Source organism: Pseudorca crassidens, chromosome 1, assembly GCF_039906515.1.
Source record: "Pseudorca crassidens isolate mPseCra1 chromosome 1, mPseCra1.hap1, whole genome shotgun sequence".
In the NCBI taxonomy this organism is placed as follows: domain Eukaryota; kingdom Metazoa; phylum Chordata; class Mammalia; order Artiodactyla; family Delphinidae; genus Pseudorca; species Pseudorca crassidens.
In genome coordinates, this window is record NC_090296.1 from 118,948,777 (window position 1) to 118,975,163 (window position 26,387).

Consider the following 26,387-nt stretch of genomic DNA (forward strand, 5'->3'; position numbering starts at 1 on the left):
TTGGGGAGTTCCAGTTAGAACTCTTATTCTGCAGGGAGGATCAGGTGGAGAACTAAGACCACAGAGGAAGACAGGGAGTCGGGAACTGAGGACTAGTCCAGGAGGGCAGGACTCTGGGCAGCACAGTCTGGGTGCAGCCAGGATCCCAGGGCCCGGGCACCCTTCCCTGTGCCCTTTCCTGATGTAGCCTGCTCGGAAAAGGCCTCCACAAAGGTGGCCTTCCCTGGGATTTCGTCAGAGCAGTGGCAGCCTTGGGAGGCTCAGGCCTGGGGGACTGCAGCCTGCAGGTTTTGGCCAGCAGATTCCAGGAGCATTGCACCAAGTCCTACCTCTCTCCATGTCCAGGGCTGTGTCCCTGGGATGGCTAAAGGGAGAGGGGTGGGCAGGGGAGGCATTTAGGTGAGTCGGGAAGCAGTGCAGCAACTCAGACCTGTGAAATTAAAGCCAGTCCTCAGAAGGAGAGGCTTCCCCCTCGATTTCTGGAAAAGGATACCCGCAGACTGGAGGGAGGCCCAAGAAGCCCCTGCTATGGTAGGACCTTCCCTCTTGTAACAGCAAAACCAAACAGATTTCCCGTTCCTGAAATGTCTAGTGACAGTGGCACCCAAAGAGAGGTCCTGCTGCCCGGAGTTCAAGTACCTAAGCTTACAGAACCTGTTGTAAATACCTGCTGGCCAGTTTCATTCAGCTTCCACAAAGACAGGAAATGAGAGCAGCGTCCACTACTATTTGAGGACCACTTCAGGTACCTTTGTCATCGCTCTCGTTGCCAAAGAGCCCGCTAACAGGCAGACATTCCTCCCCGTGGGCTTCCTCGTGACCCAGTTTTCCTGATCATTATGCGTGTGAACCAGCTGGGGAATCTGGGGAATGGGATGCTTGATGGCTTTAATTCAGAGATGTTCAAGATAGGGAACGCCCTCCCCCAGTGGGCATTGCCAAGTCGAAAACTGTCATCTACTGGAGACCATTGTAGGAGCCTGGGGCTGGAAATTCACAGCTGTGAAAATCACGGTCATTGTTTCCATTGGGTGGAGTGTGTCATATCCCTCAGGTGTGAGAAAGAGGTTGTAAAGGGTGGGCTTCCCAGAGCCTCGGAGCAAGTAGAGTGAAGTTTCCTTTGGGAGGTAGTCTGGCTGGATCAGCCATTCTGTTGCCCAGGCTGTGCAGACTGCTCTCAGCAGCATTTTGTGGCCAGTTCTCAGTTATTTATTTTTTTTCTTTGAAATATTGGTCTTTATTTGTTGTCAGTCTTTTAAGCAGACCTTCTGATGACAGGGGGCAACGGGAGCTAACCCATCCTGAGAGGCTGCACGTTGCGTGCCGGTGAAGAGCTCAGCCCTGGTGTTGACGGGTCTGGGTTCTCGGCCCAGTTCTGCCCCTTGCTTGCTGTGTGTCCTGCGGACACCACTTAACTTTTCCCTGATGAGGATAATAACACACCTGCTTCGTTGGGTTGCTGTGAATTGGATAATTCATACGAAGTGTTTAGCATAGTGCAGGGGCTACTCATAAGCCCTCAGTAAAGGTGTCAGAATGCCTTCCACGTGCCAGGCCCATTGGCAGGCGTTTTTTTTTAAAGAAGATGTTGGGGTAGGAGTTTATTAATTAATTTATTGATTTTGACTGTGTTGGGTCTTCATTTCTGTGCGAGGGCTTTCTCCAGTTGCAGCAAGCGGGGGCCACTCTTCATCGCGGTGCGCGGGCCTCTCGCTATCGCGGCCTCTCTTGCTCCAGACGTGCAGGCTCAGTAGTTGTGGCTCACGGGCCTAGGTGCTCCGCGGCATGTGGGATCCTCCCAGACCAGGGCTCAAACCCGTGTCCCCTGCATTAGCAGGCAGATTCTCAACCACTGCGCCACCAGGGAAGCCCCGGCAGGCGTTTTATATGTGGCGTTTTATCATATCTTCATCCCAGTTTTGTGTGGCAGACTTATATTGTTCCATTCGTGGTAGACAAACTCGAGGGTCGAAGAGAAAATGTCAAGTTCAGGGTCACACAGAAGGCAGGCAAGAGAATCAGGGTTTAAACCCATCTGTACTTACCATGTTCATCTCAGACTTGCCCTTCTAGAGGGCCGTTTTCAAAGTTAAGGGTAACACTCACGACTTAAGCTAACTTTGATGAACTAATACTTCTCTGTTTGAGATGAAAAACAAAAATTTTCTCCAATATTTACCCCATATATAACATGGACATAGATATAGATATAGATGATATAGATATAGATATAGTAACACTGAAACCGTCTCCACCATGAACTCCAAAGTCTGTGTGGGATCCCAGGAGAAATACCAGCTAGCCACAGTCAACATCTGGCCATGCAAAACTTTCACATGAAGGTATTTGCTTTTAAAGGCTGTCTCTGGATCACAGGGCTTAATTCATAGAGATGACCTGGGCATTACCTTGTTGTGTTTAGTTTTCATTTTAATTCAGTCAACGTTCCTTGTGTATTTGTTGTGACCCAGGCCCTGTGCTACGCACAGACGGGATAGACAGATGAAGGAGGTGTGGTTTTCAAGGACCTCCACGCCTAATAAGGAAACAGCTCAGGGATAAACACCAGAATGCAGTGTAGTGAGTATTCTACCTGTGGGGTGAGCAGAGGGCTGTGGGAACACAGAGGTGGAGCTAATTCTTGGAGAATTAAGATGACTCGGTTGGTGGAAGTCCTTCCTTGCAGGGTGAGTTCGCATTACTCAGGGGGGAAAGAGGTGGGGAGTACTTGGTATGGATGGGAGATGGCAGTGGTTTGGTGACACAAGAGGAACAAGAAAGTCTCCTTGTCCTCAAGGAGTGCATGCTGGTGGGGTGGGAGAGGAAGACAAGCAAACAGACACTTAAAAGGCCAAGTGCTCTCTTAAGAGAGATGCTCAGGGTGTGAGGAAGGAAGGGAGGGGAAGAAGGAGGACCAGGGAGCCAGAGAAGGCTTCACAGAAGCAGTGATGACTGAGCTGAGCTCTGAAGGATTTTAGCAGAGAGGAGGGCATTCCCCCAAAAAAACAAACTGCGAAGGCTGACCCCTGGAGGCATGGTGAGCCTATCATGTTCTGGAAGTTCTAAATGGTCCGATGGGACTGGAGCACAGGCCGTATAGGAAGGCGTGTGCAAGCGAGACCAGGAAAGTCCACAGGCTCCTTTCCAAGGAGGGATTAGTAAGCAGTCCTAAGGGGATTGAAATAGAATTTCTTCGAGAGAGGCAGTCCCGGTAAACATGGATAACCAGCACATTTTCATCTTAAAGCAAGATGATGTCTCCATTGTATAGTTGGTCTAAATCTCTTCTTAATGCCCTTGTGATTTTACAAGCATTTGGCTCTGCTACCCTCCTCCCCCAGCCCCGTCTCCGTAAAGCGCGTGAAGCCGGGGTTTGCTGCCGGGGAACTTGGGCTTGATCCTCTAGTTTTGCAGTAGGTCTTTTAGTTTCCTATTGATGCTGTAACACTGACCACAAAGTTGGTGGCTTAAAGCAGCCCACATTTATTCTCTTACAGTCTGGAAGTCTCTTACAGTCTAGGACTTCAGGGGAGGATGTGTTTCCTTCCCTTTTCCAGCTTGTGGAGTCGGCCTGCCTTCCTTGGCCCGAGGGCTTTTCCTCCCATCACTCCACCCTCGTGCCTCTGTCATCTCACCTCCTCTAACTCTTATCCACCCGATCTCCTCCTTATAAGGACCCTTGTGATTACATGGCACCCACTCAGATAATCCAGGATAATCTCCTCATTTCAAAATCCTTAATCACATCTGCAAAATCCCTTTGCCACTGAAGGTAACATTCCCGGGGTTCCGGGGATTAGGATGTGGGCATCTTGGGGTTGGGGATGGGGGAGCATTATCCAGCCTACCATAGTGTACTTGCGTTTTGGGGGGTCTTAAAAATACCCTAGTAATAGGACAGTTTCTCTGCTAGCAGGACCACCAGCCATTTCCCCGCATCATGTCTGGTAATCGTCTATGGTAAATTCAGCAGTGCCGTTTGCCAGTAAAAAGAAGAGGAAAAACCACGCATTCCCCCATTGCGCTCTTCTGTGCTCTGCTTTGGACATGCGGTGTTAATCAAGGACAGTGATAATGAAGTTAAAGATAATAGACGCCCAAGGCAGCTGGCGTAGGATAAAGAACTCTGTATTCCAGTCCAGAGTCCAGGGTCCGGTCCCCAGCTCTCACGAACACTTTGATCTTGGGGAAGTCACCTCATTTCTCTGAGCCTTAGTTTACATGTTTGTAAAACAAAGGGATTTTATCCATTCATTAAGGTCTCTTGCCTGATATTGATGTGTTATTGAGGTCCGATTGCTCTTTTAAATGCTCCCACCACCCTTCTGCCATCCCGAGTGATGGAAAGACGGTGGCTGGGAGACACAGCTCTCGGACCTGTTTTCCAACACGCTCTGGAATGCGACGGCTTTTCTTCTCTCTAGATGCATCCACATCGTCACCCTCTGTTCAGACTTCTGCCCCATCACATGAGTTTTTCTTAAAAGTGCTGTCCATATGTCTGACGTCCTCTTCTTGGTCTCCCCCTGGGCTTTGGCCCTTTTCTGTTGGAAGCACTGGTAGTTCTTGCCTTGGAAAAGCCCTGGGCTGGGAGTCATTAGACCCCACTTCCTGTCTCATGGCCATGATTTGCTAGCTGGATGACCTTTGGGAATCAATCTAATCTATAAAATCTGGATAATTATTTGTCCTCTGTCTTCCATAGAGGCCTGCTGAGAGGGTCAGATGAGGTAACAGCTGTAAAAGTACTTTTAAAATATAAGACACTGTTCAAAACCAACATGGCTTGATTATTTTATTATCATTGACCAGATCACCTTTGGGTTTTAGAGCCTTGAGTCTTTTTCTGTGATTTCTAGCCTATGCGTGTACATGCGTGTGTGTGTGTATGCATGTAGCGTATGTATGTGTGTGCATGTGTGTGTGTTTGCTTGAAAGGTCCTTTCATTTCGAAACGGGACAGTCAGGATCAGGCCTAGGTCACAGGCTGTCCCATCCTTCCCCACCTCCCCAGGGAGCTGTCTCTGGATTGTGCGTAAGAATCATTTGTTTTCTTAGCTCCTCCTTTCCTGCCCACTTTCTTGGAGGCCATTTGCATTTCATCATTAATAACTCTGGAGCAATATGTTATTTCTGTCCTGAGGGGCCCTGGAGCCAAGTGGGCCCCTTCATGATGTTGGATAGCAAGTTTTGCTGTTAATTAAACTTCACAAGGCCACATGCCATTTTCTTGACCCTCCGTCGAAACCTAGGGAGTCTCGTTACATACAGGCAAGAAACCACATGGCAAGAGAAGGGAAAGCTTTGGCGTTGTCTGTGTTTCTCCTTGGAAAACCTCCCTGGTGATCCTGGGCAGTTAGCAGAGAAAGCAGGGACATCTGTTTGAAATGCATACTCTATATTTTTGTTGTTGTTTGTTTTCTGCCTGCAAGGAAAGTTTTGTTTCTTTACCTTCTTTTGAAGCAGGGTTTCTACTTAGTCCCTGAATTGTTTGACAAGAAGTTACCTGTTGATGCTAACCAGATAAATGGTGTTTTAATACGCTTCGGTTTCTAAATCTGAAACCTCGACGTTTGCGGCAGAGCCGGGCTCACTGGTGTGTACACTTCTGCCTGTAGGTTAGGAAAGGTTGGAGCCAGATTTTAAGCTTGAGCGACTCTGCTTGCAGACAAGGCTCCAAAGAGCCCTTGTTCCTTTCTTGTGGCATTTCCTTAAGTGTCAGAAGTGTTTCATTAGTTATCAGAACAACGATCACATTTGCCATAAGAATGCTGCATTGAACCTCCTCCAAGTCATTCATAACTCCGGGTTCCAGAAGAGAGATGATGGGCTCTGGAAAAAACCGGACAACAATATGTGTGCCCCAAAAAGGGGATCTCCACCTTGCATCTGGGACCCCTAGGGCTTCTCCTTGGATGCATGCCTGGTGGCAGTCAGAGATGCCTTCGTGTAAGGATGGGAGGGGGGACACATCCTGTATGTGTCGGGTTACTGTCATTTCCTTTACTCACCCCCTCCCTGCACACGTTGCTAATTCAGTCGTAGTGAAGGCAACCATCTTTATGGCACCTACTGTGTGCCACATCAGTCGCATATGTATTTGAGCCTTAAGCAGCCCCACGTTGCAGTTGAGAACACTGAGCTGAGGTAGAAAACTCCCCAGCGTCCTGCTCCTGGAAGGGGCGGAGTGGATCTGAGTGCAGTGTCGCCTGACCCCAGCCTCCCCACTCTTCCCACTCCGAGCCTATAATGTGGATCCAGGTAATTTAACAGGGAGAGAGTTTGGGGTACAAAAGCTGTGACCTCACTGTTGGTTTTCATGGCAAAGTACTAACAGCCCCTCAAGGGCTTTTTGAGTCCTCACTTTCTCATCCATCCATAGACCCTTTCCTGGGCATAGTGTTCTTTTAGCTCATCTCTGTTAATAGTAACAAGGGCAACCACAACCGATGTTTATTGAGGGTTTACTGTGTGTAACAGGCTGAGTGACAGACCCCCCCACCACCCACCCAAAGGTATCAAGTCCTGTTCCCTGGAGCCTGAAAATGCTAACTTACCCCCCCCCCCACCAAAAAAAAAAAAAGACTTTGCAGATGTAATGAAGGATCTTGAGATGGGGAGATTATCCTACATTATACAGGTATAGGCCCTAAATGCAACCATGAGTGTCATTATAAGAGACAGGCAGAGAGGGATTTGACATCCAGACACACAGAGGAGAAGGGGATATGAAGACAGAAGAGAGAGAGATTTGAAGCTGCTCTTCTTGAAAATTGGAGTGACGGGGCCACAAGCCAAGGAATGCTGGCAGCCACCAGAAGCTGGAAGAGGCAAGAAAATAAGAGTCTCCCCTAGAGCCTCCTGAGGGAGCACAGCCCTGACAACAACTTCATTTCGGTCCATTGATACTGATTTTGAACTTCTGGCCTTCAGAACCATGAGAGAATACATTTCTGTTGTTTTAAGCCACCAAGTCGGTGGTAGTCTGTACGGCAGCTTCAGGAAACTAATGCACCATGTTGAAGGCTTTGAGCTAAACCTCTAAGAACTCTTCACGTGTAAAGTAATCCATATTACCCTTTTTTTTTTTTTTTTAATACGAGAAGAACGCTGCACTTAGATGAAGTGATGAGCCTTGGGGCCCAGAGCTAGTAGGCTGTAGAACAGGGATTTGAACCAGAGCTTGGCTCTAAGCCTCTGCTTTTAATCACTGTGTTCTTCTCTCTTCCTGTCCCCTAGACTTATTTCTTGGCTTAATGCCCCCTACGTCAGGCCTAGGTCAAGATCAGACCTTGCCCCAGGAACTTCCTTTTCCTCTTTGCAGTCTGACTGCCAGGCACGCATTATTTTCTTTTTTCCCTCATGAATCTTTTTCTTATAAAAGCATTTAGTCCTCCATGGGCCTTGTGGATCCAGCCGCAGTTAGCTAAGATTTCCTTTTCCTTGGTGATTAGAACACATGGGCTAGTGCTGAAAATGTTTTCTTTCTGGATTTGGAGGGAAACTAATTTCCCCCACCCTATTTTCCAATAAATGCTCATTCCAAACAGTCCTTCCCTGTAATCCTTCGTGAGTGGCATTTGTTATTTATAAGCTGTGCTCCCACTGCAGCTGTTTAAGCTCCTTAAGAGCTTACCATTTATTCATTCAGTAACATTTGTTAGTATCTCCGTTATATACATTCACACAGACTTTCTAGCTTGGAAGGTTGTTTAATATTTTTTAGACTCAGTTTCCTTAGGTATAAAATAGGAATAATGACCCACTTTACTGTTCGCAGGGTTAAATGGATAACATGCATAAAACATTTGGCAGGTGTTCAATAAATTACTGTGATCTGAATACTGAATTTATTTAAGTACACAGTGCCATTTTGGGGGATGGAGTAACATCTAGGACAAATCCCTTTTTCCTTCAATTAACTGAGGGTGACAGACTTGTACCTAAAAAACTTCCTCTAACACAAAGAAGAAAGTTATGCATCATTTTTCACACTCGACCGTTATAATTGAAATATTTCATATTTATAATAAAGAAAAAATGAAGTGATATATGGCAAGTGGGTACACAGAAAGTGGTACGTGTAGAAGCTCAGATTGGGGAGACATTCAGAATATGAGAGAAATACCATTGCTTCCTCCGTGGGCCTTTCACATAAAAGATGCTCAAGAAATGTAAGTTGCATTATCATCATTATTACTGTTGCATTAATAAATTCAGCAGAACTTACAGAAAATAGTTCTTCAGTTTGCTTCAACCTGCTGGGGGCTCAACCTCTGGGGCAGAGAGCACTGTTTGAGAGTCCCCAGGGGAGAGGGGTTAGGAGCTCACGTTTGCTTGGCACCTGCCTGGCCAGGCACCTTGCCCCACTCCAGTCTCATTTGGTTTCCCCTAAGCCCCTGAGTCACGCAGGGCCGCTCAGGTTCAGATCACAACACACACCAGCAACAGGTTTGATTCCCAAGGGGGCTCCTCTCAGTTACGCTGGAGAAATGAATGCATTTACTGTTCTTCCGTGCAAAGCCAGCGCCGTACCTCTCAGCCCCCGTTTGGCTGTCTGCCTCTGCAGTGACCTTCTGTGTCAAGGTGGCAGGCTGTGTGTCTCTCTCCTTGGGGACAGTGCAGCTGTCATGGTAACCACAATTCTGGAGCATCCACAAAGGCTAGGCCCTTTACCTTCATTATTTCATCAACACCCCCCCAGTGGCCCTTATTCCACCCCTTGGGGCCCACACCACACAAGGCACCTGGAGATCAGCCCTGGAAACCCAGGATCACTCAGATGCGCAGTGGCACCAGTGAGCACTGTGGTGACTTGTTCTTAGGGATACTTGGCTGGCTTTCAGACACCATCCTTTAGACAAGGGGAAGCAGCCTGATGGCGAGGTCCACATCAAAGTCTAATTCATCTCCTGGGATCCTTGTCCCAGAAGAACTGGGTCCGTTCTGAAGGCTGTTTTATATTTGGGGGTGTGTGTGGGGACAGTGCTATGGTCCTTGCCTTCTGGGAGGCCAGCGGTTGGGTTGGGTCACTGAGGGTAGGGTCTTGAGGCTTGGCTTCCTGGTGCAAAGAGGGCCTTTTAAACTCAGAGTCTCTCCTTTCTGCTTTCTTCGCTAGATTGCTTGCCTCTTGAATCATTCGTCACTTGCCCCTGTGTCCTTCCTCCCTCTCTCCCTCCTGCCTCTCCCCCCACCCTCAACCATGTATAAGCCTTTGCGATCCTTCTTCCCTGGAGGTTCAGAGCAAACCTATCAGCTGATTGTTACGCTGGTCTTTAGATCCAGACCTTGAATACTTTCCGGGGAGCAGATGTGGTTAAACCAGCTAATGCGTGTGACAGTGTGTACCACCCGGTCGACAGACAATCAAGAAAGCTTTTGTTTTCCTCATCTTAATTTTTATTTCCCTAAGTGGTCAGATTTTTGCCTGTTATCTTCTGCGGACACCAGAGAATTTATTGCCTGGAACAGCTCTGGCAGGACTTTCAGTCTTCTGAACTTCTAAGAAGACATATGCACTCAACCTAAACCATTTGCTCACAGCCTCTTTGAACTTAGCACATTCTATCCTCTCTCCCTTTGGCAGGTGATCACAATGGAACAGGGCAAGTGTTCGGAACACAGGGCTCTCGTTCCAGCTTTGAGCTGCAGACTCCTTTCCCTCCAGCTCGCCTTGGATCACGAGGCCCCCTGGTGAATGCAGGTTTCTGTTCTTCAGCTGCTGTTCCCTTCCATTCTCCCTCCCCTCGAATTTGAGCATTAAGGTCTCTCTAGGTGGCCACTGGCTACTGATTTTTAATTTCACCAGCTCCCTTTGCTTCCCACCCAGAAGTGTGGGGATGCCTTGACTTCTTGCTTATTGGAACTTAGAGCCTTTATATCTCTACTGATTGATCCATAGAGGTAACCTTTACTGACCCACTGGTAAGAAATGCTGAGCAATTAACCTATGGTCTCTAACAGGTGCTATTTCAACAAACATTCACAGAGTGCCTCTGGGTCAGACCCGCTGCTAATTTCACGGATTACACACACAGGAATAAGACACTGACAAGACCTGCCCCCAAAGACTAGAAGACTTGTGGGGAAGCCAGACCTTTTACTTACCAACGTTACCAAGATACAGTGTTAATGCCATTGGCAGAGGGGTGTGCAGACTGCAGAGAGCACTAACTGTGTGGGGACCACTTGGGGGAAGCATACAGGCGCTGATGTTTATTTTGGGCCTGGAAGGCTGTACCAGTTCAGAAGTCGGTAGGTAGAGTAGAATTCCAGGCCGGCCCTTAGAGGCACAAGAGCCCAGTGTGTTTGGGAAATGTTGAGTGATCCTTTATGCCTGGGAAGTGTAGGGTTGGCGGCAGGAGACGGGGGAGAGGATGAAGACTGGAGTTGAATTTGGGAAGAGAGACTGAGACCAGATGATGAAGGACTTAACGTGGCATCAAACCAAACGTGCCTTAAAACCATCTATGTTTGGACTTTATTTTCTAGGCAGAGATGAGCCATGAGTGTTTTTTGAAACAGAGGGTAATGACCAAGGGCTGTGTTTATGAAAACAAATCTGGTGGAAAGAGAAGTCAAAAGGGCATGAGGGTCCTGACCCTGACTTGGGTACCTCATGGATGGGGATGCTGTAGACAACCTGGGAATATGCACTGGGTGTTTGTCATCACTGTAAATACTGGATTGGATGTCACAGAGCCAGTGCTATTCCTTACCTAGGCTATGTTGCCCAAGCACATCCAGACTCCAGAGAAGCTGGGCACAAGGCTGGTGATGGCCTTTGTTGATCTAAAATCTTCTGGGAGTGTATGACTTTTCAGTTATTGACAGTGACATTTCAGAAGAATATTTTCTCCCCTAACTATTTCTGTCCCTTCAGTCTTTGGGGATTACAGCTTCTTTATAAGTGGGTATTTTGTGTCCAATTGAAATGTCTGCATATTTAAGTACTAAGTTTTGTGACTTGTATTCTCTTTGTGATGCTGTGTATACAGCAGACAAAACCTTTAAGGAGAGTTCTGACTGGGGATTTCTGCGTTTGCTTCTTAAGATCCTCCCCACATCCGTAAACAGCCACATTTAAAAAAAATTCAGTGGAACAACAGTTACGGTCTCACCCAATAGATGAGACTTTTATTGCTACATAGAGGGATAATTCATGTACCGGAAATTAAACACAGAGAGTAAGGGGAAGGGGAGATTTTCCTTCCTTTGGCAATCATGGTTTGAGCCATTCCTTCATTTGTTATTTCAGTTTTTCAACAGTTATTGAACACATACTCTATGCCGGCCGTTGTACTAGGTTCTAAGGATATAAGACAAGTAAGACATACCCCCTGCTCTGAAGGAGCCTACAGTCTGGTAAACTAAGGCAGACTAAAGAAATCGGCATAATAAAAGGTTGTTGTGCTGTGACAATTACATGGGGTCCAGTGGAAGGACAAAAGGGAAGGACATGGATGCAATGGAGTGAAGGGTTGAGCTGGGGTTCGGACCAGGAAAAGCTTCACGGGGGAATTAATGCTTCAGCTAAGTCCTAAAGAGCGAACAGATAGTTGTCGTAGAAAATGGTGGTGGGGAAGGCAGCCTGGAGGAGGAAACAGCATAGCCAGAGCATATGGAGAAATAAATTGGGTTGTTCTGTTGGGAAACTCCAAGAAGTGTAGTGTGGGTGGTCCACGCAGTACCCAGGGTGTGACGAGCCATGTGGTGCAGGCTGGGTGACTGAGCCACGAAGTTTGAACTTAATATACAGGGGTGAGGAGAACAGAAGAGCCAGCCGACTTCAGGGTATGGTGTGGTACTTGAGAGTGAAACAGAGCAGTGTGGCCCACAGACCAACAGCATCCCTTGGGAACTTGTAAGAAATGCAGATTCTCAGACCCTACCCCAAACCTCCTGAATCAGACTCTTTGCAGGTGGGGTTCAATGGTCTGTTTAGATAAGACTTGCAGGTGATTCTGATGCTTGTTCAAGCTTGAGAACTACTGAGAAGGAGAGTATAGGAAGAACTAGAAAGAGAACCCTTCTGTGTCGTGGGTGAAGATGATGAATTTGGGCTTGAATGTGTTGAGATGTCTGGGGGGATGTCTAGGTAGAGCAATTAAAGTGTAGTCCGAGGACCCACAGCATCAGTGTCCTCTGGGAGATGGTTACAAATGCAGAATCAGACCCCCACCCCCCGACCTCCTGAATCAGAAGCTGTAGTTTGACAAGATCCCCAGGTGACTTGCAGGCACCTCACAGATGAGAAGCAGTGCTAGTCTAGAGGTTAGTTGGGTCCATGGGATTGATGCTCAAAAGAGGGGTCTGGGCAGGCAGTAGACACGTGGGTGTTGTCAGTTTGTAGGTGACACACTGCAGGGTTTGTGTATAGAGCTGGGAAGAGGGAGGCTAGATGTGGTGTCTTTGCTGGAATCATCACACTGACTGGTCAGGATTAACATCACCAAGCTGCACAGCATCACACGTAATGAGCCCCTGGATGGTAGCCAGCCTGTTGTAAGAAAAGTGTTTTATGTGCTTCTTACCCTTTCCAAAATGCTATTTGCAGCCATTTTCTCAAGAAACAACAATTTCCCCAGACATCCATAGTAGGTCATTGGAAGAACTGGGACCGGAACCTGCTGTCAGAACACTTACTGCCTTGTTCTTGTCATTGTGGGGGAGGGAGGCTCTGCACTTACTAATGTCGTCAGGCTTGGGAATGTGAATGAGCGGGAAAAACTATCACACATGATATGCTCATAGATCAATAAAAGTTTGTTAAAGGTTGTTGAAACAAATGATGGAAAATGAATGATCAAACTGCTTTCAGATTTGAAAAATGCATTCCTGTTGGTAACCTCAATTTGACCTTTACAACATCACTGTAAGTAGATAAGATGGGAATTATTCATGCTCCCATTTTAAAAAAATAACAGCTTTATTGATATAATTAATGTACCATAAAATTCACCATCTAGAGTGTATAATTCAGTGGTTTTTAGCATATTCACAAGGTTGTGCAACCATCACCACTATCTAATTACAGAACATTTCCCACCCCAAAAAGAAACCCGTACCCTTTAGCAGTCACTGCCTGTTCTCCCCTCCCCCCCCCAGCCCCTGGTAAGCGCTAATCTGCTTTCTGTCTCTATGAATTTGCTGTTTCTGGACATTTCATATAAATGGAATCATGCAATACGTAGCCTTTTGTGTCTGGCTCTTTTCACTTAGAATAGTGTTGAGGTTCATCAGTATTGTAATATATATCAGTACTTCATCTCTTTTACGGCTGAGTAGTAATCCAGTGTATGGATATGCTCTGTTTTGTTTATCCAGTCATCAGGTGATAGGCATTTGGGTGGTTTCCATCTTGCGGCTATTACGAACAAAGCTGTTATGAACGTTCATGTACAAGTCTTTGCTTGGACATATGTTTCCACTTCTCTTGGGTATACACCTAGGATTGGAATTGCTGGGTCACACGGAAATACTGCATGTAACTTTTTGAGCAACTTCCAGATAGTTTTCCAAAGTGACTGCACTATTTTACGTTCCCACCAGGAATGCATGAGGGTTCCAGTTTCTCTGCATCCTCTCCCAACACTTGTTATTATTTGTTCCTTTTATTATAGCCATCCTAGTGGGTGTAACTCATTTAATAGGTAAGAAAATTGAGGGTACATTTTTTTGCCAGAGTTTGTGGAGCTAGTAAATGGCCAAGCTTGAACTTTTTAAAAAAAGAGCAAATACGTATATGAAGTGTGCTCTGTGCAAGGCATTATTTAAGTCCTTTGCTCTTAAGTCGTTTATGTTTTACAACAACCTGGAAGGAAAGCACTATTATCATCTTTATTTATAAATGCATGCAGGGCCAGGACTGGACCTGAGATGCAACATTTAAGGAGACATCACAACCCTGAGAGTGAGTGTCTCCTTAAATGTTGCATCCTAAGTGCTTCAAAAAGCCTAGTGACTGGGGCTTCCCTGGTGGCGCAGTGGTTGGGAGTCCGCCTGCTAATGCTAGGGGGTGCTGGTTCGTGTCCCGGTCCGGGAGAATCCCATGTGCCGTGGAGCGGCTGGGCCTGTGAGCCATGGCCGCTGAGCCTGAGCATCCAGAGCCTGTGCTCCGCAACGGGAGAGGCCACAGCAGTGAGAGGCCCGCGTACAGCCAAAAAAAAAAAAAAAGCCTAGTGACTGACCCAAATTTCACAATTACCAGGTGGCAGAGCTGGGATTCAGACTCAGGAAACCTGGTTTCAGAGTCCAAGTCTAACCACTATGCTTTACAAACATCCATGTCCTTGACTTCAAACCCAGGCCTTTTCCATTTCTTTCTCAAGACCTAACTTTCCAAAATTAGCTAGAACTTTGACAAATGGGATATCCCAAGTAAAATCCCAGAGATGGGTTACGGGGAGACTAAGCAGAACTAATCAACCTAACAGCCCCCAGGGCACCTACCGCGAGCACCCCTGGAAGGGTTAACTGGCTACACAGATCCTCTCGGCCACATCTGTGCTTATTATCCCAACTCCGCATAAATCTACCCAGTTCATGTCGGCTCCCTTGCAAGTGGCCAGATGGACTCTGTCCTGGTGGGGAAGAGGCCATTCTGAACCATCAGGATGATTAGCTCTGACCAGCCGGCTGTAAGGAAAACACACATTCTCCTGGCCAAGTGGGGATGAATCTGCGGCTTGTCCAAGTGTTCTGAGTCAAAGATTCAGAAATCATCTCTCTCACAAGCACACCCTAACTGGCTGCTCCTTCTCTGTAGTCGGTTTATCAGAATTAACTGGCCATTTGTTTCTGAATCATCCTCTTTCCGATGGTGCTGCTGTTCGGGTGGGTTTTGAATGGTTCTCTGGTTTAGGCAGAGCCTCCCACAAGGCAGTGTGAGTACGAAAATATACAGGTGCACATGTATCAGTTACCCCCTCAGGGGTGATGGGCAGCCTTTGGAAAGATGCTTACAGAAGTCATCAGCCAACTGTAGCAGGCTCTCCCTCTGCCTCCTCTGCTTTCCAGTGGGTTCAGCACCTCTCACTGAGCTGTAGCAGTGCAGCCCGGCCCAGACCAGCAGATTTTTGTATATGTCACAAACTCAGAGGTTTTTAAAACAATTTTATAGCTGTCTTTCTCCATTAAGCATAATACATTTTATTGTTGAATTCTCACTCTTTTGTTTGGAATGTCAATTCTGTTCTTTGACTTTGTTCCTCAAGTCGTGCTGGTGATGCTGGTCCAGAGTCGTTGGTGTGTGGACCAGCATCACCAGCATCACCTGGGAGCTTGTTGGAAACTCAGAATCCTGGGCCCCACCCCAGACCTCCTGAGTCAGAATCTGACTCTCTCAACACGATCCCTAGGCGATTCCTGTGCACATTCAGATTTGAGAAGCATCACTCCATGTGTGTTTATTTCCATATTACCTTCAGCTGGGAACTCCACCCAGTACTTTCTGTGAAGCTAGAATTTTTGTTAGGCTTTCAGACCTTTAAAAAAAAAAAAAAGGCAAACACACACACACACACACAGAAATTCTTTCCTTCACTTTTTCATGAGGTCATTCATTCATGTTACCTGGCCTGCCACAAGAAGAAAAAAGCAAATTACATCCAACATATATATGTATCTATATATTTATATAGATAGATAGATATTTGTTTGTTTTAAGACTTTTTTGTTGTTGAATTTTAATCTAATTTCTTTCGAGATTGTTATCTTTCTGCAAGAATCTTTGCTAGCATTTCTTTTTTTTTGACATATTTATTAGACTATAATTGCTTTACAATAGTGTGTTAGTTTCTTCTTTATAACAAAGTGAATCAGTTATACATATACATATATCCCCATATCTCCTCCCTCTTGCATCTCCCTCCCACCTTCCCTATCCCACCCCTCTAGGTGGTCACAAAGCACCGAGCTGATCTCCCTGTGCTATGCGGCTGCTTCCCACCAGTTATCAGTTTTACATTTGGTAGTGTATACATGTCGATGCCACTCTCTCACTTTGTCCCAGCTTACTCTTTCCCCTCCCTGTGTCCTCAGGTCCATTCTCTAGTAGGTCTGTGTCTTTATTCCCATCTTGCCCCTAGGTTCTTCATGACCTTTTTTTTTTTAGATTCCATATATATGTGTTAGCATACGGTATTTGTTTTCCTCTTTCTGACTGACTTCACTCTGTATGACAGACTCTAGGTCCGTCCACCTCACTACAAATAACTCAATTTCATCTCTTTTTATGGCTGAGTAATATTCCATTATATATTTGTGCCACATCTTCTTTATCCATTCATCTGTCAGTGGACCCTTAGGTTGCTTCCATGTCCTGGCTATTGTAAATAGAGCTGCAATGAACATTGTGGTACATGACTCTTTTTGAATTATGATTCTCTCAGGGTATATGCCCAGTAGTGGGATTGCTGGGTCGTATGGTAGTTCTGTTTTTAGTTTTTTAAGGAACCTCCACACTGTTCTCCATAGTGGCTCTATCAATTTACATTCCCAACAACAGTGCAACAGGGTTCCCTTTTCTCCACACTCGCTCCAGCATTTATTGTTTGTAGATTTTTTGATGATGGCCATTCTGACTGCTGTGAGGTGATACCTCATTGTAGTTTTGATTTGCATTTCTCTAATGATTAATGATGTTGAGCATCCTTTCGTGTGTTTGTTGGCAATCTGTATATCTTCTTTGGAGAAATGTCTATTTAGGTCTTCTGCCCGTTTTTGGAATGGGTTGTTTGTTTTTTGATATTGAGCTGCATGAGCTGCTTGTAAATTTTGGAGATTAATCCTTTGTCAGTTGCTTCATTTGCAAATATTTTCTCCCATTCTGAGGGTTGTCTTTTTGTCTTGTTTATGGTTTCCTTTGCTGTGCAAAAGCTTTTAAGTTTCATTAGGACCCATTTGTTTGTTTTTATTTCCATTTCTCTAGGAGGTGGGTCAAAAAGGATCTTGCTGTGATTTATGTCATAGAGTGTTCTGCCTATGTTTTCCTCTAAGAGTTTGATAGTGTCTGGCCTTACATTAAGATATTTAATCCATTTTGAGTTTATTTTTGTGTATGGTGCTAGGGAGTGTTCTAATTTCATTCATTTACATGTAGCTGTCCAGTTTTCCCCACACCACTTATTGAAGAGGCTGTCTTTTCTCCACTGTATATTCTTGTCTCCTTTATCACAGATAAGGTGACCATATGTGCATGGGTTTATCTCTGGGCTTTCTATCCTGTTCCATTGATCTATCTTTCTGGTTTTGTGCCAGTACCATACTGTCTTGATCACCGTAGCTTTGTTGTATAGTGTGAAGTCCAAGAGGTTGATTCCTCCAGCTCCGTTTTTCATTCTCAAGATTGCTTTGGCTATTCGGAGTCTTTTGTGTTTCTATACAAATTGTGAAATTTTTTGTTCTAGTTCTGTGAAAAATGCCAGTGATAGTTTGATAGGGATTGCATTGAATCTGTAGATTGCTTTGGGTAGTGTAGTCATTTTCACACTGTTGATTCTTCCAGTCCGAGAACATGGTATATCTCTCCATCTATTTGTATCATCTTTAATTTCCTTCATCAGTGTCTTACAGTTTTCTGCATACAGGTCTTCTGTCTCCTTAGGTAGGTTTATTCCTAGGTATTTTATTCTTTTTATTGCAATGATAAATGGAAGTGTTTCATTAATTTCACTTTCAGATTTTTCATCGTTTGGAAAAATGATGTATAGGAATGCAAGAGATTTCTGTGCATTAGTTTTGTATCCTGCTACTTTACCAAATTCATTGATTAGCTCTAGTAGTTTTCTGGTAGCATCTTTAGGATTCTCTATGTATAGTGTCATGTCATCTGCAAACAGTGACAGCTTTACTTCTTCTCTTCCGATTTGGATTCCTTTTATTTCTTTTTCTTCTCTGATTGCTGTGGCTAAAACTCTTGAAACTATGTTAAATAATAGTGCTGAGAGTGGACAACCTTGTCTTGTTCCTGATCTTAGTGGAAATGGTTTCAGTTTTTCACAATTGAGGACGATGTTGGCTGTGGGTTTGTCATATATGGACTTTATTATGTTGAGGCAAGTCCCCTCTATGCCTACTTTCTGCAGGGTTTTTATCATAAATGGGTGTTGAATTTTGTCGAAAGCTTTCTCTGCATCTATTGAGATGATCATATGGTTTTTCTCCTTCAATTTGTTAATATGGTGTATCACGTTGATTGATTTGCATATATTGAAGAATCCTTGCATTCCTGGGATAAACCCCACTTGGTCATGTTGTATGATCCATTTAATGTGCTGTTGGATTTTGTTGAGGATTTTTGCATCTATGTTCGTCAGTGATATTGGCCTGTAGTTTTCTTTCTTTATGACATCCTTGTCTGGTTTTGGTATGAGGGTGATGGTGGCCTCATAGAATGAGTTTGGGAGTGTTCCTCCCTCTGCTATATTTTGGAAGAGTTTGAGAAGGATAGGTCTTAGCTCTTCTCTAAATGTTTGATAGAATTCGCCTGTGAAGCCATCTGGTCCTGGGCTTTTGTTTGTTGGAAGACTTTTAATCACAATTTCAATTTCAGTGCTTGTGATTGGTCTGATCATATTTTCTGTTTCTTCCTGATTCAGTTTCGGAAGGTTGTGCATTTCTAAGAATGTGTCCATTTCTTCCTGGTTGTCCATTTTATTGGCATAGAGTTGCTTGTAGTAATCTCTCATGAACCTTTGTATTTCTATAGTGTCTGTTGTTACTTCTCCTTTTTCATTTCTAATTTTATTGATTTGAGTCTTCTCTCTTTTTTTCTTGATGATTCTGGCTAGTGGTTTATCAATATTGTTTATCTTCTGAAAGAACCAGCTTTTAGTTTTATTGATCTTTGCTATTGTTTCCTTCATTTCTTTTTCATTTATTTCTGATCTGATCTTTACGATTTCTTTCCTTCTGCTAACTTTGCGGGATTTTTATTCTTCTTTCTCTAATTGCTTTAGGTGTATGGTTACGTTGTTTATTTGAGATGTTTCTTGTTTCTTGAGGTAGGATTGTATTGCTATAAACTTCCCTCTTAGAACTGCTTTTGCTGCATCCCATAGGTTTTGGGTCGTCGTGTTTTCATTGTCATTTGTTTCTAGGTATTTTTTGACTTCCTCCTTGATTTCTTCAGTGATCTCATGGTTATTAAGTAGTGTATTGCTTAGCCTCCATGTGTTTGTATTTTTTACAGATTTTTTGCTGTAATTGATATCTAGTCTCATAGCGTTGTGGTCAGAAAGGATACTTGATACATTTTCAATATTCTTAAATTTACCAAGGCTTGATTTGTGACCCAAGATATGATCTATCGTGGAGAATGTTCCATGAGCACCTGAGAAGAAAGTGTGTTCTGTTGTTTCTGGGTGGAATGTCCTATAAATATCAATTAAGTTCATCTTGTTTAATGTATCATTTAAAGCTTGTGTTTCCTTATTTATTTTCATTTTGGATGATCTGTCCATTGGTGAAAGTGGGGTGTTAACGTCCCCTACCATGATTGGGTTGCTGTTGATTTCCCCTTTTATGGCTGTTAGCATTTACCTTATGTACTGAGGTGCTCCTATGTTGGGTGCATAAATATTTACAATTGTTATATCTTCTTGGATTGATCCCTTGATCATTATGTAGTGTCCTTCTTGTATTTGTAATAGTCTTTATTTTAAAGTCTGTTTTGTCTGATATGGGAATTGCTACTCCATCTTTCTTTTGATTTCCACTTGCATGGAATATCTTTTTCCGTCCCCTCACTTTCAGTCTGTATGTGTCCCTAGGTCTGAAGTGGGTCTCTTGTAGGCAGGATAATATGGGTCTTGTTTTTGTATCCATTCAGCCAATCTATGTCTTTTGATTGTAGCATTTAATCCATTTACATTTAAGGTAATTATCAATATGTATGTTCCTATTACCATTTTCTTAAGTTTTTTGGGCTTGTTATTGTAGGTTTTTTCCTTCTCTTGTGTTTCCTGCCTAGAGAAGTTCCTTTAGCATTTGTTGTAAAGCTGGTTTGGTGGTGCTGAATTCTCTTGGCTTTTGCTTGTCTGTAAAGGTTTTAATTTCTCTGTCAAATCTGAATGAGATCCTTGCTGGGTAGAGTAATCTTGGTTGTAGGTTTTTCCCTTTCCTCACTTTAACTATGTCCTGCCACACCCTCTGGCTTGCAGAGTTTCTGCTGAAAGATCAGCTGTTAACCTTATGGGGATTCCCTTGTATGTTATTTGTTGTTTTTCCCCTTCTGCTTTTAATATTTTTTCTTTGTATTTCATTTTTGATAGTTTGATTAATATGTGTCTTGGCGTGTTTCTCTTTGGATTTATCCTGTATGGGACTCTCTGTGCTTCCTGGACTTGATTAACTATTTCCTTTCCCATATTAGGGAAGTTTTCAACTATAATCTCTTCAAATATTTTCTCAGTCCCTTTCTTTTTCTCTTCTTCTTCTGGGACCCCTATAATTCAAATATTGGTGTGTTTAATGTTGTCCCAGAGGTCTCTGAGACTGTCCTCAATTCTTTTCATTCTTTTTTCTTTATTCTGCTCTGCAGTAGTTATTTCCACTATTTTATCTTCCAGGTCACTTATCTGTTCTTCTGCCTCAGTTATTCTGCTATTGATCCCTTCTAGAGAATTTTTAATTTCATTTATTGTTTTGTTCATCACTGTTTGTTTGCTCTTTAGTTCTAGGTCCTTGTTAAACGTTTCTTTTATTTTCTCCATTCTATTTCCAAGATTTTGGATCATCTTTACTATCATTATTCTCAATTCTTTTTTCAGGTAGACTGCCTATTTCCTCTTCATTTGTTAGGTCTGGTGGGTTTTTACCTTGCTCCTTCATCTGCTGTGTGTTTTTCTGTCTTCTCATTTTGCTTAACTTACTGTGTTTGGGGTCTCCTTTTCGCAGGCTACAGGTTCATAGTTCCCATTGTTTTTGGTGTCTGCCCCCAGTGGCTAAGGTTGGTTCAGTGGGTTGTGTAGGCTTCCTGGTGGAGGGGACTAGTGCCTGTGTTCTGGTCGATGGGGCTGGATTTTGTCTTTCTGGTGGGCAGGTCCACGTCTGGTGGTGTGTTTTGGGGTGTCTGTGGACTTATTATGATTTTAGGCAGCCTATCTACTAATGGGTGGGGTTGTGTTCCTGTCTTGCTAGTTGTTTGGCATAGGGTGTCCAGTAATGTAGCTTGCTGGTCGTCGAGTGGATCTGGGTCTTGACGTTGAGATGGAGATCTCTGGGAGATTTTTGCCGTTTGATATTATGTGGAGCTGGGAGGTCTCTGGTGGACCAATGTCCTGAACTTGGCTCTCCTACCGCAGAGGCACAGCCCTGACTCCTGGCTAGAGCACCAAGAGCCTTTTGGGACATCTGAGGTCTTCTGCCAATGTTCAGTGTTCTGTAGGAGTTGTTCCACATGTAGATGTATTTCTGATGTATCTGTGGGGAGGAAGGTGATCTCCATGTCTTACTCTTCCGCCATCTTGAAGCTCCTCCTAAAACCGACTTCTTAATTGCATCTCTCAAAGCAACATTCTGGATCCTCCCATCATTCATAGAGTCCTTAGTGTTGCCAAGATTAATTGAGAAATGCCTAAAGGCAAAATAAACACTAGCACAACTTAATACTTAACCATATCAGCTAAGAATGATGGTGCAATTAATGATAAAGATGTTAATAATTAGTTGTGGTATGTTAAATGTTACGCTCAGTGGTTATGTAGAGTGAAGCAAGAATTTCCTCGTGAGGGCAGAAATTAATGTTTCACCCTGATTGCTATTTTAATGTGCTTATTTTAAAGGGGCCATCCTGTAGAAACTCTTGGGCACATTTCCAATTATACATAAATGTAGAATTAATTATTATGGAAGCATAAAATTTTAGAGCTGGAACGACCTTCGTGGTCATTTAATCCAGTTCAGTCATTTTACAAATAAGTAAGAGTTATATGTCTTACTTAAATCCTTCCACAGTGTTGGAACCTTGCTTCCCAACTCTCAGACCAGTGATGGTGAAACCTTCTCAGATCCCCACAGACAGAAGGGGGAGGAACTCTGAGGCATTCTCTTGCCTCAGAATTCCTGACGCATTGCTTGTTGTATTGCTCCCAAGGCTGTTACCCCACCTTGTGTTATGTTCTAGTTACTTTCAGTTGTACGGTTGGGATCTTGGGAACCCTCTCTGATTCACTTTTATATTTCTTCGTCATTCCTAACTCTGTATTTTGCAAACAGTATTTTCACAATACATTTGTATGCAGTGGTGTGCTGGAGTTTTTTTCCCTGCTTGTTAGAGATGATTGTGTCTTCACATCGACAGCTTGAAATTGGCCATGGTGGGAGTACTTACACCGTGAAAATGGACAAATGGCACAAATCAGGGCTTTTTTCCCACTTGAAAGCCAGTTGTTGGAAATTTACATGCACACTTCTGTTTACATGATTGTCATAAAACCTCACAAGGCAGCTGGTCTTGACAAAACCTAAAGGTCCATACCAATGTGCAGACGACCATTTACTCATCATTCCGCATGGGTTCCGCATTGTTCAGCCTCCTCCCATTTCATCAGGGGTTGAGTATGACCCAGAGCAAGTCTCGCCTCAGGACGGCATTGGTCTTTGGTTGCTTAGCTAGGTTCCATTTACCTGGAAAAGCTATTTGGGCATGAATGGTCATGGAAACAGGGTCTGAAATATCAGGTACAATTAAGTGAGAAACGCCCCCCCCCCCCCCGCAAACTATTATCTGAAAAAGAGCGAACAGTACGTTACTCTGGCTGAAATTACAATTCTATCTTTATTCTTCTCAAAAAACCTTCAGTGGCTCCCTACAACCTACAAAAACACCCAAACTCCCTGACATAAATCACATACTGGCCGCAGCTTACCGTTCTAACCTCATGTTCCACCAGTCACATCACCCACTGTTGATTCCCACCTTCATTCTACATGGCAGGCTCTGTAGAGCCTCTGTTCCAGCCTCCAGAATCTTCCCTTCTGCTGGAAAGCCCTCTTTTACCTCCTTGTTCCACTATAGGCTCTCTCCCAGGCTTCTGTTCCTACCCAGTTCCCTCTCCCATGTATCAGAGCTTCTGGGTTAACAGAAAATCCTCTCTTGTGTGTCTCTCTTTAGGAGCAGGACCCGAGGTCCCATCGGCCCTGGCATGTATGGCTATGGTAAGGCCCCATACATCTTACCACTGCAGACGGACTCTGCACACCTGCCACAGAGGCTTCGGAGGCAGAGGCCCTCATCCCGGAATTCCAGGTCCCAGGGGGCATCTGGTTCTAGCCATGGCTACAACCCTCCAGCCCTCCGGGCCCCCCGACATGGACCTCTGTACCAGAGTGACAGTGGACCTCGTCCTGGACTGCAAGTCTCGGAGGGCTCCATCTACCAGCTGCCTTTGACCCATGACCAAGGCTTCCCTGAAGCCTCAAATCTCTTCCACAACCCAGAAACAAGCAGCAGCCCTGGCCTGGGGGCCCACAGGGCAGCTCAGAGCTTCTCCCAGCCTGCCCGATCTACAGCAATCTCCTGCATTGGGGCCTATCGGCAGTACAAGCTGTGCAACACAAATGTGAGTATACACCGCCTGAGAGTGGCCCTGGAAACAGCTGCTACTCTTATCTTTCTGCTGGTTGGCAGTAACCATGGTGGAAGGCAGAGAGGGCATGTTTTTTTAGGCCACGTAAATGCACCTTTTAGCTTCCCTCCCTTTCGTTTCTCTTCATGTGCTCTTCCCATATACTTTTCTTTTTTATAAGGTTATTACTTTAGTAACTTATGGAGAACCTCTTGAATCACTTATTGACAATCACTATTGCTGCATACAGCAAAGAACCCTCACATTCTCAGTGGCTTTATATCAACAATATTTTTTCTTTGCTCGTGGGTCTGCGAGTCAAGTGCAGTTTGGCTGATTTAGGGCAACCAGTGGTGGTGTCAAAGATGTGGGAGTTTTGGGAGGTTTGACCAGCATGTGTATCATCCAGTAAGTTTCCTGGAGGCTCCCTGCTCTTCGAGGCATAAAGACTTTGGATATTGTATTGTGAAAAAGTCTGATAGTGAAAAATTGCTGAAGATTCTACAGCTAATGATTCCACAGCAAAGCGAATTATAAATGGAAACTACATAAGATGACCAAATGTGTTTTTAAAAATAAATATCAGTTTAAAGACTTTATATAAAAGAGAGAGGAATGAGAATGTTTAAAGGTTAAACTTCCAAGTTACTATATTTTTCATTAATAATTTAATCTGCCTTAATAGTCTGTTACTGGGTAACAGGACAGCTGTTATATATTAGCTTCAATTTCCTCATTAAAAATATATTTCCTGCTGTAGAGTCCATAGAAATGACTTAATTTGTGATTTTAATAATTCCTCTGAATGCCTGGATTGCTTTTCAGCTTGTTCTTCCACTGACAGACTTCAGGAATTATTGATTTTTGTAAAGCAGTAATTTTCCTAAAGCCTAAAGTAATTTTCCTAAAGCCATCAGTCAACTAGTAAGTCTTAATTGAGCATCATTGCTTGTCTTGTAACGGACCAGGCTCCATGGAAGATAGAAGTCATATTATCTACCTCATGGAGTTGTTACGAGGATCAAATGAGGTGATGTTAAGAAAGTGCTTTATAAATTAAAAAAAAATACTTGTGTCCATGATAAGACACCGTCCCTGTTCTGGAATATCCATTGCAATTTTTTAAAAATGAAATGAATTCATTTCTAATGTGGAATATATTCTCCCATTGACTAGTATGTGTCAGTTTTAAGGACCAAGTAATCCATAAAGAGAAGGGAAAAGAGAGAAGGCATTTGACATATATGTGGACCTGATATCTACTTAGCATTTCTTTCATTTAACCTACGTTTTTGAAGCATGCACTTTTTTCAAGACCTATGCTGCCAACAGCAGGGCTGTTTCTTCCCATATAAAAGCTGTGTCTTTTCCGGGTGCTGGATAACTCCACTACCGAGGAGATTGAATTGCAAGGAATATTTAAAAATTCTTGTGAATTCATGATGCCTGCATCATTTTGGACGTAGGTAAAACAATGTCTCACACATTTTCTTAGGCAAAGAAGTAAATGTTGACAGAGGATTGTACAGGTTTAACTCCCTTCTTTTCACTGTAACATTTTGCATGCCATCACCCCAAGTCACATCCTACTTACCCTTATTGAGAGATAGCTTTCCTTAGAGGTCCCATTACTACATATCTTCTTTTTATAAGCCCATGGCTTCTTGTGACTTGGGCCATGCCCCATGGACACTTTAAAACTCCCTGTGTTAGTGGTCCCCCAAACCACTCCTAGGTTTAATGATTTGCTAGGAAGACTCACAGGACTCAACATATAGTTGTATGCACAGTTATGATTTATTACAGTGAAAAGATACAGAGAAGAATCAGCAAAAAGAAAGGTGCATGGGGCCAAGTCCAGAGGAAAGCAGGCACAGTTTCCAAGAGTCCTGTCCCTGTGCAGTTGCACAGGATGTACTTCGTTCCCTCAGCAATGAGTTGTTACACACGTTAAGTGTTGTCTACCAGGGAAGCTCATTACAGATTCCATGGCCAAAGTTTATATTGGTGGCTAGTCACATAGGCACCCTTTGCCTGCTACATACTAAAGTTCCAGGTTCCCAAAAGGAAAGCAGGTGCTTAGCATAAAATATATTGCTTGTCCATTCATCTTATGATGGACACTTAGGTTGTTTCCATGTCCTGGCTATTGTAAATAGAGCTGCAATGAACATTTTGGTACGTGCCTCTTTTTGAATTATGGTTTTCTCAGGGTATATGAATGGATAAAGAAGATGTGGCACATATATACAATGGAATATTACTCAGCCGTAAAAAGAAACGAAATTGAGCTATATGTAATGAGGTGGATGGACCTAGAGTCTGTCATACAGAGTGAAGTAAGTCAGAAAGAGAAGGACAAATACTGTATGCTAACACATATATATGGAATTTAAGGGAAAAAAATGTCAAGAAGAACCTAGGGGTAAGACAGGAATAAAGACACAGACCTACTAGAAAATGGACTTGAGGATATGGGGAGGGGGAAGGGTGAGCTGTGACAAAGCGAGAGAGTGGCATGGACACATATACACTACCAAACGTAAGGTAGATAGCTAGTGGGAAGCAGCCGCATAGCACAGGGAGATCAGCTCAGTGCTTTGTGACCACCTAGAGGGATGGGATGGGGAGGGTGGGAGGGAGGGAGACGTAAGAGGGAAGAGATATGGGAACATATGTATAACTGATTCACTTTGTTATAAAGCAGAAACTAACACACCATTGTAAAGCAATTATACTCCCATAAAGGTGTAAAAAAAAGTATATACATATATATATATATATATATATACATTGCTTGTACATATAGCTGGAACA

General features: G+C 43.9%; 1 protein-coding gene across 3 annotated transcripts in view; it reads left to right on the forward strand.

Moving 5' to 3' along the window:
- THSD4 (thrombospondin type 1 domain containing 4) overlaps positions 1-26,387 on the forward strand; it is a 571,466-nt gene that overhangs the window by 91,134 nt on the left and 453,945 nt on the right. For all 3 annotated transcript variants that reach the window (XM_067752213.1, XM_067752199.1, XM_067752206.1), the window contains exon 5: positions 23,117-23,564. In XM_067752213.1, the coding sequence (XP_067608314.1) occupies positions 23,117-23,564 (448 nt within the window). The remainder of the gene's footprint in view (positions 1-23,116; positions 23,565-26,387) is intronic.